Source organism: Salvelinus fontinalis, chromosome 12 (genome assembly GCF_029448725.1).
Source record: "Salvelinus fontinalis isolate EN_2023a chromosome 12, ASM2944872v1, whole genome shotgun sequence".
NCBI lineage: Eukaryota > Metazoa > Chordata > Actinopteri > Salmoniformes > Salmonidae > Salvelinus > Salvelinus fontinalis.
In genome coordinates this window covers 15,069,701-15,085,758 of record NC_074676.1, presented here as the reverse complement: position 1 = coordinate 15,085,758, position 16,058 = coordinate 15,069,701, and the positions used below count along the sequence as shown (strand labels likewise).

General features: G+C 39.8%; 1 protein-coding gene across 4 annotated transcripts; it reads right to left on the bottom strand.

The window, feature by feature from the left end:
• Positions 1–959: 959 nt before the first annotated feature.
• On the bottom strand, positions 960–15,618 carry LOC129866862 (guanine nucleotide-binding protein G(s) subunit alpha-like). Of its 4 annotated transcripts, XM_055939851.1 has the most exons (5): positions 14,083–15,618; positions 4,105–4,939; positions 3,714–4,069; positions 3,131–3,203; positions 960–2,919 (listed from the first exon to the last, which is right to left on the bottom strand). In XM_055939851.1, exon 1 carries the CDS (start codon positions 14,966–14,968, stop codon positions 14,099–14,101), a length of 870 nt encoding a protein of 289 aa, XP_055795826.1. In that variant the 5' UTR covers positions 14,969–15,618; the 3' UTR covers positions 960–2,919; positions 3,131–3,203; positions 3,714–4,069; positions 4,105–4,939; positions 14,083–14,098. The 4 variants fall into 4 exon arrangements, with proteins under 4 accessions (XP_055795826.1, XP_055795825.1, XP_055795827.1 ...); XM_055939850.1 differs by having other exon boundaries at positions 3,131–4,069; XM_055939852.1 differs by having other exon boundaries at positions 3,131–3,820; positions 4,880–4,939.
• Between the last annotated feature and the right edge of the window lie 440 nt (positions 15,619–16,058).

Below are 16,058 nucleotides of genomic sequence, written 5' to 3'. Positions count from 1 at the left end.
TCAAATAGGTATGTAATGACACATAAACTCTTTATAGTGTTTTATTTACATTTTAGAGGTGATAAGGTGATAAGTTGGACAGATCGAGTGAAAAAAGCCGTTTCCCCACACGACATCTCTCCTTCTCACGTTCACGCAATAGGTTCAGCTTCCCCACCCGCCATTTTTAAAGAGGTCATTGCCTTCTCGAATCATGCAGAGATGGGCATCATGAAGGCCTCGTCATTGATTTTGTTGGAAAGGGGAGAAATTGACTTTACATTTGTATTGATATTACAGTTGATCTGGAAGTATTATGTTTTTAGGCGCTAAAATAAGGTCAATTGTACCGACCAGCGCGATATACAAAGGTGAGTGAGTTTACGTTACTTGCTTGTTATGTAGTGGGAGACCCTGAAACATTAGGTTCTGAACTAATATTCCTACCAATCTATGAACCTCAGCTATTATAGTTGTATCAACTTCAAGTCTGAATGGCATTAATGACGTCTATGGATTGAGTAGAATATAGTAACTTTATTGTGCCAAGGATGCAAGTCCTATATACATGTCCTGTAGTTATTACCACACATGAGATCCCCACATTGTAGCCTGTACATTGAATATATTCACTGATCATGTACTCTTCCTTGGCAAATAAAGTTGTGGTTCAGGTATGAATCTCTGAGATTCTTTTTCAGTCATATCCAAAACCAGGTGTATCAAACTCCATTCTTTGAATGATGCTGTGTCTCCATGTATGTATTACAATTATACACTTCAACAGTGTTTACTGCTCCTGGGACATCAATGATTACACATTGTAACTATGCAAGAGACTAGAAACCTGATTTAAGTAAAGGCTGATTTGTAATTCATATATACAGAAAAAAACCTATGCATATCTAACTCCCTTCATCTGCATTAATCTGAGGACACAGGATAGTATTTCATTGAGATAATTAATTTCAACCAGTGGAGAATGTGAAACACTTTATTGAAATAAGTTCATTATCCAGGTGTTATAATGCATGTATTATGTATTTATGATAATTGTAATATTATAAATACAAGTTCAATCTGTACTTCAATGCACATATGGTGTGCATTATAAAACAAGGAAGAAAGACAAGGTGAGGAGAGGGGTAAGAACAGAGGCAGACAGCATATGATTAATTAATTACAGTGCTACCCTAATATTCTCTCAGTTCATCACAGTGTCTCTAGCGGTGTCTCCTAACCAGCCTTGGTCCCCCAGTTGGCCCCCCAGTTGGCCCGAAGGTTATCTTAACTTCTTATGGCTGCAGGGGCAGTATTGAGTAGCTTGGATGAAAGGTGCACAGAGGTGCCCAGAGTAAACGGCCTGCTCCTCAGTCATAGTTGCTAATATTTGCATATTATTATTAGTATTGGATAGAAACCACTCTGAAGTTTCTAAAACTGTTTGAATTATGTCTGTGAGTATAACAGAACTCATATGGCAGGCAAAAACCTGAGAAGTTCCACTTCCTGTTTGAATTGGTTCTGGGGTGGCAGATTTTCAACCAAGCTCTCATTGACATTACAGCGAGATATTCATGAGTTTTCACTTCCTACGGCTTCCACTAGATGTCAACAGTCAATAGAACTTTGTCTGATGACTCTAATGTGAAGGGGGGCCGAAGGAGACTTAGTCACCACTGCCACGAGCTGACCATGCTTTGACAACGCACGTTCTGGTGATAGGCTGCTCCGTTCAATCGCTCAGCTGAAGTCAATCTAATTCTCCAGTTGGAACGTTATTCAAGATGTATGTTAACAACATTCTAAAGATTGATTTAGTACATCGTTTGACATGTTTCTACTGACTGTTACGGAACTTTTGGACATTTCGTCACGTTATAGTGGACGTGCTTTGTGACTTTGGAATTGTTTACCAAACACGCTAACCAAAGTAGCTAATTGGACATAAATAACGGACATTATCGAACAAATCAAGCATTTATTGTTGACCTGAGATTCCTAGGACTGCATTCTGATGAAGTTCATCAAAGGTAAGGAAACATTTATCATGTATTTTCTGGTTTCTGTTGACTCCAACATGGTGGCTAATTTGGCTATTGTTCTGAGCGCCGTCTCAGATTATTGCATGATTTGCTTTTCCGTAAAGTTTTTTTGAAATCTGACACAGCGGTTGCATTAAGGAGAGGTATATCTATAATTCCATGTGTATAACTTGTATTATCATCTACATTTATGATGAATATTTCTGTTGAAACAATGTGGCTATGCAAAATCACTTGATGTTTTTGGAACTAGTGAATGTAACACGCCAATGTAAACTCAGATTTTTTTATATAAATATAAACTTAATCAAACAACATGCATGTAATGTGTAACATGAAGTCCTATGAGTGTCATCTGATGAAGATCATCAAAGGTTAGTGATTAATTTTATCTCTTTCTGCTTTTTGTGACTGCTATATTTCGCTGGTAAAATGGCTGTGCTTATTTTACATTACATTTAAGTCATTTAGCAGACGCACTTATCCAGAGCGACTTACAAATTGGAAAGTTCATACATATTCATCCTGGTCCCCCCGTGGGAATTGAACCCACAACCCTGGCGTTGCAAGCGCCATGCTCTACCAACTGAGCCACACGGGACCATTATTGTGGTTTGGTGGTGACCTAACATAATCGTTTGTAGTGCTTTCGCTGAAAAGCATATTTGAAATCGGACACATTGGTGGGATTAACAACAAGATTACCTTTAAAATGATATAAAACACATGTATGTTTGAGGAATTTTAATTATGAGATTTCTGTTTGAATTTGGCACCCTGCACTTTCACTGGCTGTTGTCATATCGATCCCGTTAGCGGGATGCAGCCATAAGAAGTTAAGAGCAGATGAGGTGGCGATGACGGGACTGGCTTCCTCTCTCACATCAAAACATACCTGTAGACGAGAGACAGATGGATAGAGAGAGAGCATGATTAAGCCTTGTTTATTTTCTTCTAACACGGTCAGTCATCATAATCATCAGGATGTGAAATGCAAAACTGACCTTGGATCATTAACTCTGGGACTACTGCATCTCTATCTGTATTTCAATGTAAAGCATCTCTTTAATAACACTTCCTGTTGACCCGACCAAGTGACCTCTCACCTTTGATCATGCTGTGCCCTCTGTGTCAGCCAGTTCAGATGCGGCAGGGGTTCACCAACACAGCTGATATAACCTAGAGGATTTCGGGAGAAGGGGGAGAGGGATGAAGTGAAGGAGAGAGACTGTTATTGTGTGTGTGTGGTCTCACCTGGTGTCCACACTAAGTGGCTACAGAGTACTTTATGCTGAAAAACAGACACATGAGGACAAACAATTGAAGATAATGTCATTATTAGACATAAATACCACTTGAAGCTTGATGATGACTTGATCATTTGAATCAGCTGTGTAGTGCTAAGGCAAAAACAAACATGTGCACAGGTGTTTGGAGCATTCCGATATGCTACAGCTGGTGAGGTGTCAGGCTCGCCTCTGTACTTAAAGGGTGATTATTCCAATTCTCTGAACTGCTGCAGATCTGCCCGCAGACGAGGTAGGAACACAAATCCCACACAGAAGAGGTGGATAGAATTTTACAGGTAAAGGTATCCTTCTTCCTCCAAACTGTGCATGTGAGACAGGTTTCATGTACAAGACAGGCAGAGAGGAAGAGCGAAAAATAACACAGAACAGTTTAATTAACCTCTGGTTATGGACACTTTTGCCAGCAATAAAGCTTCCATGGCCTGTTCCTCGGACAGTGAATATCTGGCAATGTCTACATTTTCGACTCCTTGATCAGCTCGCACTCTGAAAGTAAAGAAAATAGCTTATTTTTTGTAGATATGAAAACAATAACTGAGATATGACCCTTCAATCTAAAACAGCAGATGTCATTTTCAGGATACGTCAATACAGCACAGAAAGCTTAACACCAGACTGGTATTGTGGTAGTTCATTAGGTGATGTGAAATGTGCAATATGTATACAAAATAATATACTTATAGTATCTTGAAAAAAAAGCATTGGAATTAAAGGTGAAATGTTTAAACTATTAACCTGTCTAGGATCAGCGTGGCGCTAAAACTATTAACCTGCTTCATTATTTGTGTATTACCAGTAGATGAAGAAAAACTCAGATTTCATACATCATTGAAAGGTAAGAATAAAAAGTTGAAATAACGTCTTAGATTTTATGGAGACATTATACATCTTAGTACCTTATCAATTTATGATTTGTATCAATGTGGACGAGAGACATGGGAGCAGGAACATATTATTTTTGCCGAGCAATGCAAGGAAGCTGGATCATTCTGACAATGATACCTGCACCATCAATACGCTGCAAAGACCCCCTAACTTCGCCATTGTACACGATGGCCCATTGCTGAGACTTCCTTTGACCATTCTAAAGCCCGCATGGGGCATCCTTGCCTTAATGGCGCTGACTTTCTGGTCTAACTCTTCATCTGACATAACAGAATAGCATTCCCTGACAGACAGTGTTCTTTCATCCTTCTGTAAAAAAAAGCAAACCGTTACACTGTCATGAAATATGATTATATATCGACTGTGAAACAAATAGGACATGGCCTGCTTATGAGTTGCCATGAAAGAAAGTTAGATTAATTCAACTTAAAATGGCGAGAACAGGCATTCGTAGCTAAATACTTTTGGTTAGCTTGAGAATAATAATTGCATGATTTATCATTCTACGCTATGTATGTATGTATGTATGTATGTATGTATGTATGTATGTATGTATGTATGTATGTATGTAATATAGTACAATGTTATCAACACTGAATCGTAGGAGCTAACCTACTAGCTATGTAAAAGTTGGACAGAAGAACGCCCAGTGCTGCTTACCTGAGATGCCATCATCAGACAGTCCTTCTTCGTAGATGTCCGCTATGACTTCCTTTGTGTCTGAAAGAAAGTGAGTGTGCAAAGCTGTCATCAAGGCAAAGGGTGGCTATTTGAAGAATCTCAAATATAAAACGTGTATTTTGATTTGTTTAACACTTTCTTGGTTACTGCATGATTTCATGTGTTATTTCATAGTTTTGATGTCTTCGCTATTAGTAGTAAAAAAAGTAATCGGATCGGATAAAGTAATCCTTCTGAACCCCCCCCCCCCCTTTAAAGATTTAGATGCACTATTGTAAAGTGGCTGTTCCACTGGATGTCATAAGGTGAATGCACCAGTTTGTAAGTCGCTCTGGATAAGAGCGTCTGCTAAATGACTTAAATGTAAATGTAAAAAAAAAAAAAAAAAAATCTTGAATGAGTAGGTGTTCTAAAACTTTTGAACGGTAGTGTACATCCTGACAAAACCAAAGCTCAATGCTTGTGAGCAGATACGTGTTGCCAAGCTGGCACCGTACGAGTTTGACATCAAGTACATCCCTGGTCCCCAAAATGTTGTTGCAGATGCCCTGAGCAGAGACTCCTTCGTACAACCCAGTGTACTCCATTGCCTGATGAGGGTTCCATACGAGACATTTCTAGCTTATCTAAGATAATGCTGTGCGCACAGACTGAGTGCAAGATGTGTTTCGCTGGTCCACCCATCCCTTTGACAAAGCCTCTAACGCCAACGAGGCAGTCATTAACCTTTGTAGGACACACGTTCGGCTAGCGGAACCCCTCGACAACATTCCACTGAAAAGGCAGCGTGGGAAATTCCAAAATAGTCCAATTCAGCAAATGAAAGATAAACATCTTGTTAATCTACCCATCGTGTCCGATTTATGTGGATATCATGTGAGCAAGACTCCTGATCCGGAGGCCAGAGCTCCACTGGTCTGCAGAAGATTCTACAAACAAGTCCCTGGATGTTCTCGTTGTTACGGACCACTAGGGTTGCAAAGGGTCGGAAACTTTCAGGTAAATTTCCAGATATTTTTTGTGGGAAGTTAAGCCCAGGAATCTTGGAAATTTTTCTTAAATTCATCAAAAAAAGTTAGCTTATAAAACAGTCAACCTTTTTGTGGGATACACATAAGGCAATTCTAGGTCTTGTGGCATATTTTGGTTAAATTATCCCCAATTAAATGGAATTGCAACCCTCTGCATGCACAGTGCATTCTTCCATCACATTGTTGGGGTTCGTTTCCTTGTTCCTTGTCAATCATTGACTCATTGGTGAAATTAGTATTATGACAATATCTTTAATTAAATCATTCAAAAACCTTTATTAATGCAATTGCAGACAGAAGTTGACAACAGGAACATAACGCATGTTTCTGAGTAAGTTCTGCAAAATATAAAAGGTCCCAAGTTATTTTATTAAACCCGAAGTCCAGCCCTTGTGATGTCACTGCATACGTCATTACCTTCTACTCATCAGACCAAGCCCATGCATACACAGTTATATAAACTTGCAGGAGAGATTCTATAGTTCCAGTGTTTTCTAAGGCCTAGGCAATAAATGTCCACTCCCCAAGTTGATTTATTGTGGAATGTCTGACTAGTCTCTTATCTCCAACACTCCCCTGCAGAGTTCTGTCTCAGTTACACATTTCTCAGACCGTTTCTTTATAAGAGGAAGAGAGACTAGAAAACAACTGTGGAACAATATTAAACCTCTATAATGAATATATATTGTTAATCTGTAGTCTATGACCTTATAAATGTAAGGAGGGCGGGGTCTTATAACCCCTCCCCTTCTATTAATACAAAGGCATAATCAATTATTATAATACATCAAACATTTGGTACAGCCCCTATCATGACCTCTAGGTGAACTCCTGACAACGTGTACAGCTGATTCTCAAGATCTGTGTTAAGTCACTTGTTCCAATACATATGATGTTTTTTGGGAGAGAGTGGTAAGCAGCCTGAAACTCCTGAAACCTATATCAGTAGCCATTGCACAGATTGAGGGAGACAATGCCATCCTGTCTGATGTCCAGACTCTCTTTGCAGATGTAAGAGAAGAAATAAGTACTGGCCTGCCCACTTCACTGTTGCTCCAAGCAGAGGAAACTGCAGTTCTGAAATACATCAAAAAGCCCATACACGCCGCAACGTATATGTTGGACCCCAAGTATGCTGGCAAGAACATCCTATCTGGTGCAGAGATCAACAAGGCCTATGCTGTCATCACTACCATGTCTCGCCACCTTGGCCTGGATGAGGGCAAGGTTCTTGGCAGTCTGGCGAAGTACACTTCCAAGCAAGGGCTTTGGGATGGAGATGCAATATGGCAGTCGTGCCAACATATCTCATCAGCCACCTGGTGGAAGGGACTTTGTGGATCTGAGGCTCTTTCCCCTGTTGTCTCCAAATCCCATCAACATCAACCATCTCAGAGCGCAACTGGTGCGTGTTTGGGAACACACACACCAAAGCACGCAACAGGATGATCATTACAAGGGTTGAAAAATTGGTGGTCATCCAGGCAAATTTGAGGCTTTTTGAGCCTGACAACGAGCCATCCTCAACAAGGTTGGAAAGTGACACTGAAGATGAGGCCTCAGTCTGATGTTCAAGAGGTGGATATTGAGGAGGTCTAGGGAGAAGACATGGAGGCTGTAAGGGAATTCTGCCCTATGTTTATACAAGAGACCACAGGAAACTTCTTTGATCAGAGGTTAGTTTGTTTAATAAGGATTGCAAGCCGGATTGCAACCCGGAGTATATACTTACAGTAATTTGCAAGTAACACACTCAGTTCAAAAAATTGTGTTTTCCCTTTTTATCCCCTACTGAGGATCACCCCGCCCAGGGTGATGTCCCTTAACTTTAATACCATATAAGCTCATAATAAATAGTTGCTAATACAAAGATGTCTCTGATAGGTGGAGTTCAGCTTATTATTTGCAGTTAGTTTCCCAATCCTTCTTCCTCCTATTGCTATGTTAAGTGTTTTTGGGAGATGCGATGGATCATTGGGGAGATTATTCAATATTCCCTTTTGTTGTTCAGTAAAATCATCCCGTGTGAAGAGTCAACTTATTTAATTAAAGTTAAATTCGTAACTAAATAGTTTTTTACATTTCTATTGGAAGGATTTAATCTTTTGCAATTATGTCTACTTATATTAGGTTTATGTTTCTGTCTCCATAGTCTAGTGGTTAGAGCGCTGGGCTAGTAACTGAAAGGTTGCTGGATCGAATCCCTGAGCTGACAAGGTAAAAATCTGTCTTCCTGAACAAGGCAGAAGGCACTTTTCCCCGATATAGGCCGTCATTGTAAACAAGAATGTATTCTTAACTGACTTGCCTAGTAAAATAATAATTTAAAATATTGTAATGAAACAGGCAGGGAGCAGGTCTCGAACCCTCGACCTTCAAGCCAGTGCGCTATCGACTGTGCCGCAAAAGCATGCTCAAGCGCAAGAGTCGATATCCACGCTTATAAACCCAGGGTCATTACACTACTCCCTCCTTTTAAAGAGCGCGTCATCGCGCTAGTTTGCGACTCTAGGTTTTATAGGAACGCGCTCACTGGCCAAGCACACGCACTGTCGTGGATACAAGGTCCGATCACTTCTGACACCAATGTAATGAAACAGCAGGGAGCAGGTCTCGAACCCTCGACCTTCTAGCCCGAGGTCCGGCGCGCTATCGACTGTGCCGCAAAAGCATGCTCAAGCACGTATAAACAGAGGGTCGTTACAATATGATAAACATATCAAAAGCAAAATGAAAATCGACAATTACATGGTATTAATGTGCATATATTTCCGTTTATTCACGTTAATTCCCACGGAAAGTTTCCACCTCTGAATATTCCACAAAATGTGCAACCCTACTGACCACTTTACAAAGTTGTCTCATGCCTTCTTTGGTCTGAACCAGTCTGCTAAGTCTGTGGCTCACCAGGTTCTCTGGGTCATATTAGGTCAAGGGCAGGGAGACTACTTAAACCTGTGTTGAGATTTGTTGAGATTATGAATCAGCAGAGAGTTAGAGATTGAAAGGTTTTCATACCTATGTGTGGGTATCTTTCTTATGAGTATTTTGTTTTCTTAAACGTTAATATGTGAATACAGAGGGTCAAAGGTATTTACATATTTTATTTGTGGTTGTTTTTTACAACCCTTTGGACATGTTTAGAGGTCACAGGACATGACAAAGTCTCTTACTGTGGTTTTCTTTTTATTTGAGGTTCTTTCAAGTCACAGAGTGTAATTAACATGTGACAGGCATGTTTACCTATGAGGGCTAACGGGACTGATCAATCTCTTTTTACTAGTGGGAAATAGTCTGACGATTGTGCTATTTAGTGACTGTTTTAGAAGGGTCTGTATCCTTAATACACATCTCTACCTTTTTTTTCACTTCTATGTGGTCACAAAAAATATCTGCATAATTTTGTACATATGTTGAGTGTTCCTGTACCTGGTATGTTTGCATAGTGCAGTTGTGTATTTTCTGTTTACTGGAATTCAGTAGGGAGGAGTGGAACATAGTTATTATTGGTGATTCCCCTTGCCACTATTGTAAGACCATGGGTTTTTTGGTTATTTTGTCTTGCCTTTACTTACCCAACATGGAATCTTACTGGCTGGTTTGCGTGGCTTGCTTACGAGGGGCGGTGTTTGAGTTAGAATCGTCCCAGTCACCAGGCGCCAAACCAACGATAAGTTAGCTGTTGCAAAGCATTGTACACCAAAAGTGATTTTTATACATGCGGAAAGTATTCAGAACCCTTGACTTTTTCCACATTTAGTTACGTTACAGCCTTATTCTAAAATATATATTTTTATCCCTCATCAATCTACACACAATACCCCATAATGACAAAGCAAAAACAGGTTTTTTGAAATGTTTGCAAATGTATTACAAATAAACTGAAATATCACATTTACATAAGTATTCAGACCCTTTACTCAGTACTTTGTTGAAGCACCTTTGGCAGCAATTTCAGCCTCGAGTCTTCTTGGGTATGACGCTACAAGCTTGGCACACCTGTATTTGAGGAGTTTCTCCCATTCTTCTCTGTAGATCCCCTCAAGCTCATTCAGGTTGGACGGGGAGTGTTGCTGCACAGCTATTTTCAGGTCTCTCCAGAGATTTTCAAATGGGTTCAGTTCCGGGCTCTGGCTGGGCCACTCAAGGACATTGAGACTTGTCCCGAAGCCACTGTCTTGGCTGGTGTGCTAAGGGTCGTTGTCTTGTTGGAACGTGAACCTTCGCCCCAGTCTGAGGTCCTGAGTGCTCTGGAGCAGGTTTTCATCAAGGCTCTCTCTGTACTTTGAGCCTTTCATCTTTCCCTCGATTCTGACTAGTCTCCCAGTCCCTGCCACTGAAAAACATCCCAACAGCATCATCCTCCCACCACCATGCTTCACCATAGGGATTGTGCCTGGTTTCCTTCAGACGTGACGCTTGCCATTCAGGCTAAATAGTTCAATCTTGGGTTTCATCAGACTAGAGAATCTTGTCTACCATGGTCTGAGAGTCCTTTAGGTGCCTTGTGGCAAACTCCAAGCGGGCTGTCATGTGCCTTTTACTGAGGAGTGGCTTCCGTCTGGCCACTCTACCATAAAGGCCTGATTGGTGGAGTGCTGCAGAGATGGTTGTCCTTCCGGAAGGTTCTCCCATCTCCACAGAGGAATTCTGGAGCTCTGTCAGAGTGACCACCTCCCTGACCAAGGCCCTTCTCCCCCGATTGCTCAGTTTGGCTGGGAAGCCAGCTCTAGGCAGAGTCTTGGTGGTTCCAAACTCCTTCCATTTAAGAATAATGGAGGCCACTGTGTTCTTGGGGACCTTCAATGCTGCAGGCATTTTTTGGTACCCTTCCCCAGATCTGTGCCTCGACACAATCCTGTCTCGGAGCTCTATGGACAATTCATTCGACCTCATGGCTTGGTTTTTGCTCTGACATACACTGTCAACTGTGGGACCTTATTTAGACAGGTGTGTGCCTTTCCAAATCATGTCCAATCAATCGAATTTACCACAGGTGGAATCCAATCAAGTTATAGAAGCATCTCAAGGATGATCGATTGAAACAGGATGCACCTGAGCTCAATTTCAGTCTCATAGCAAAGTGTCTGAATACTTATGTAAATGTGATATTTCAGTTTTTTTAAATGTATACATTCGCAAAAATGTCTAAACCTGTTTTTGCTTTGTCATTATGGGGGTATTGATGAGGGGGGAAAAATATTTAATCCATTTAAGAATAAGGCTGTAACGTAACAAAATGTGGAAAAAGTGAAGGGGTCTGAATATTTCCAAATGCACAAGTTACATCAAACATTTTTGTAAACATTGCTGGAATATTGTACTTGAGATGTGGTGTTTTCTTTGTGAATATTTGTGGTGCATTTTGTCTAATAATAATATAATTTCAGATAATGCTAGTTGGTTATTCACTGTGTCTGGGTGTGTTTCATGTATTTTGTACAGCACGCGTGCACAGAGTAGAATGATCTGTGGTGGCTGCATTGCATAGCGTTCTATCTATGCTGTTTACCTATCAGGTACATTTGTGAAATTATTAGTATGTTGTGCATTGTAATTTTCATGTATTCCTGTTGTAAACAATTTTTGGTAACTATGGTTTCCCCAGTCAACAAGCGCCAAACCAGCGTGCAGAGTAGAATGATCTGTGGAGGCTGCATTTCATGACGTGCTATCCATGCTGTTTCCCTATCAGATAATACACTTGTGACTGGTGCTACATGCTGGAGTCCTTGTCAATATTATTCATAACACAATGGAAGAAGAGTACTGTTACACTTAAAGAATTTTGAAAGTACTGGAAGGTAATTGTCCATTAATTAAGAAAAATTGATTTATTTGTATTTTATTTAACTAGGCAAGTCAGTTAAGAACAAATTCTACTTTACAATGAGAATTTGGGACTTGCTTTAATTATTTAGTATTTTTGTGGTAGTGGAAGAAGTTTAAAAAGTTTTACTTAAGCCAAGCAGTTAAATATTGTCAAAATGACATTTAGTAAATTAATTGGTCTTATTATTTTGATAGCCTGTCAACCTTATTACTTTGGATTGTGGGGCACATATTTTATTACAAATAACTACTCTGACTAGACTACTACACTTTTATACACCTCTCCTACTGGAATACCACAGTATATTCAAACTGTAACAAAAGAGTACAGAAGACAAGGAGGCATTGTTGTAAATAAATATGACAAAAAATGGCTCCCACATTGTTATAATTTTCAAGTTCCATGTTAGTTATTCAACAGTGGGAAGTTAGCTAAATTAGTTGGTGGTTACTAAAACAGCTGTACCTCATGATTGGTGTTAGATATTTATGTTCTTATTTCAGATGTGAATAGCAGAGAAGTAGACCAAGGTGTCATAACCGCTAAGTTTGTCTAGCTTGTTGGGAACGTGGTCAAAACGGCAGGTGTTTGTAAAAGTTGATACAAAAAGTTGTTGATGTGGTTGCTAAAACAGCTGTATTGTTTGATCCTTAGAATATATGTGTGTTCCTATTTCAGATTTGAATAGCAGAGAAGTAGACATATGTCATATCCTCTAACTTTTTGTCTAACTTGTTGGGAAAGTGGTCAAAGTAGCTGATTTGTGTCAAAAGTTACATTGTTTACACTGAATGTTGGAAGTCATGATGTCACAATGGGCCCTTTAGAATGTTTAGGAAATCCCATGAAAGTGGATGGAGGAAAACAAGTTTAATGGTATAAAAGCTATCCAAAAAGTTAAATGTAAGCACACTATTCCAGATCAGTCTTTACATTTGAAAGTTTGAATGGCGTTTCTAGTTAAAACGTTGTAAGAGGAGTAGCGTGCAGAAGTAGAAGAATAAGAAGTATGACGAAGATTTAAAGTTTGGACTTTTGCAAGTCACAACTAATAGTGGGCAAATATTATACAATCCAGGTATATAAAGCTCTTAGAGACTTACCCAAAAACACTCACAGCTGTAATCGGTGCTAATTGTCACGTTCTGACCATAGTTCTTGTGTGTTGTGCTTGTTTTAGTGTTGGTCAGGACGTGAGCTGGGTGGGCATTCTATGTTGTGTGTCTAGTTTGTCTGTTTCTATGTTTAGCCTAATATGGTTCTCAATCAGAGGCAGATGTTTTGTGTTGTCTCTGATTGGGAATCATATATAGGTGGCTTGTTTTGTGTTGGGGTTTGTGAGTGGTTGTTTCCTGTCTCTGTGTTTTCTCTGCACCAGATAGGGCTGTATCGGTTTGCCACATTTTGTTATTTTGTATCGTGTTCACTGTTTATCGTTTTATTAAACATGTTGAGCACAAGCTACGCTGCGTGTTGGTCCGATCCCTGTTACATCCTCTCTTCTCGTGAAGAGAGGGAAGGCTGCCGTTACACTAATGGTGATTCTAACATGTATTGACTCAGAGAGTTGAATACTTATCCAATGAAGATATATTCACTTTATATTTTTCATAACTTTTTTTTTTATTCTATCATTTTTCTTCCACTTTGAGATTGAAGAGTATTGTGTGTGGATTGCCAAAAAGGGATAATTAAATACATTTTAATCACACTTTGTAACGTGTGTAAACAAAATGTGTAAAAAGTCAAGGGGTGTGAATACTTTCGGAAGGCACTGTAATTTTTTTATGCAAATGGGGGATATGATATATACATGGTGTATTTGAGTTATAAAAAAAGGAATAGATAATGACAAGATGTAGCGATTTGACATCAGTGAGAAGAGCGAAAATCTATTCTCTAAAATAAATGGAATATAAAATAATTAGACAGGAATCTATTTCCCATTTATTTTATTTTCATAACCATTGCAGAATAAATTCATCATGTTTTCTGGCCATGATGGGTTCATATTTCCGAAGTCTCCATACAACAAATTACCATACTCATCTCTCATTTCATTGGGCCTATAGTAGCCTAGTAAATAGATAGGCTATGTACGTATTTCAAGTTTTGCTGTATGAGATTCCATAGGCAGCACAGTTTATAATAGGCCTATACCCTACAGTTGAATTAGACAGGTGAACATGCAGACCATTTATCTTATACTTTGAAGTATGAATGCTACTACTGTGTATATATATATATATGCAAGATAAAAATATATATTTTTAAACATAATCTACAGGGTTTCAAACATTTATCAAACAAAAACTAACCTCGCCTTTGTTGCATTCATGACGAGCAAAAGTTTAACTTATCTACACAGTCTCTGAAGGTACGCTGGATGTTTTCCAAGTCGATTGCACAGGTGAAAAAAGGAAAACATTTGTGCATATCCACATCTCCACTGGCTGTGATCTTCAAAAACTTGTCACGTATGAAGTACTTTGCCCTGGTGACACTTGGATCCTCCCCTTGTACTGGTGTTGTATGTTCATGTGAAGTGTAGTGTGCAAACTCTGGAAAATAATCCTCTATTTTAGATTTCCCCGCCAACACCTTCTCTGCTAGCAGGTCCTGTTTGTTCAAAAAGAGGAAGAGAGGACGGTCCATTTTCCGCATTCTGTTCCAGAGGCGCTCTAAGGAGTTTAGTGCCTCCTGCAGTTGGTTGGTTTGATTGTCTCCCTGACACACCATATCATAGCTGCTGCTGTCCACCACTAAAATATAGGCCGACTGGTCCCGAAACACTCTCCTTGTGGATCCCCACCCACCTCTGCCATTGAACAAATAAAAAACGTATTCGCCTACTCTGAAATATGTCTCAAAAATGCCTGAAGCTTTTTTGTGTTGCATGTATTGCATTAATTTCTCCTCCTCAGTTAATTCTGTGTCCAACAATCGCATCTGATTGAATATTGTGCTTTTCCCTGAGTCACAATCTCCTAGTAGTAGGAGCCTGTGAGATTTATAGTATTGCTGTTTATCTTTTTTAAGCTGTTTCTCAATCCTTTTGTTTGCTTCTCTCCGTGCCTTTTCCTCTTCTTCTCCACATTTGCCTTTGGTCTTATTCCCAATGCCAAAACAAGCCATCTTCCTAAAAAAAATACAATAAAAGGAAGTAAAGTAATAAGTAGCCTTGTCTGAGACAGAAAGGCCCATAGGGCAGGAGCCTGTTTCTGTAGTGTGAGGCAGCTTGACGTACAAGTACACCCAGGACAGGACGCTAGTCTATTGCAGGGCCTTCCCCCTAATCCATTTAATGAGTGCCAAACAGGGAGGCAATGAAAGGGAGGGGAAATAGTAAATTAATAATGCTAATTGCTAGACTGATCCAAGAAAAAAACACCTTCCTCAAGATTTGTGACAGGTGTAAAAGAAAAACATTTGTAGTTCTAAAAAGCCACATGCCCTCCACCACAGCCAGATGGGTAAAACAAATAGACTATCACAGCAGATGAATTAGACCTAGCTCTAGTCCAGGGCGCCGTTCGGCTGCATACTCTCAGAACAGAGACAATGTTGTTGTTGTTGTCGTGGCGCAATGTTCCAAAGCTAATTTTGACCATCTTTCTTCTTCTTCCGAGTGTTTTGTTGTAGCCTTACGTCGTAATTCTGGTTTGGTCAAGCTTTTATTTTCACTCCTTGTCACGTTGTTTGATTTTGTGATTAGTCTAGAAGCAGTAATTGTTTTAGAATATGAATCGAGACAAATATGGTCCAAAGTAGCCTGGAAACTAGTCTGCTTAGCTACTATAACATTCAACTCCTTCCTCTCTGTGTCATGTGTGTTTCGCAAGGAGTACCTAGGTCCAAAGTTCTTACTTCCTCTATTGTGAATGTAGTATAGGCTACCCATATTCAGTCTGGCTGACGAGCGACCCACATGACTACACAGCAAGCACACCCACACAAGCATAGACAGGCCTACATGAGTAATGCCTCGATCACAGCGACAGTGCTTTGCATTTTGGTACACTAGAAGTACTTTCATTTCTAATGGAATGCTGCGTTTGCCTTGCAGCGTTGCATTGGAGAGGCAGTTTCAGTGCGTTCTGTGTGATGCATAAATTGGATTTATCCAACGTTTGCGTCAAAATGTATGTGTAGACTGCTTGACAGAAATGTAAGCAGAAAGTGAATGTTGAACTTTTGTTGCACACATATCCAGATGATGCTGCGTACCATTTTGCACATGCATCTGTCAGTGTGATCCACACACACGTACCATTTTGCACATACATCTGTCAGT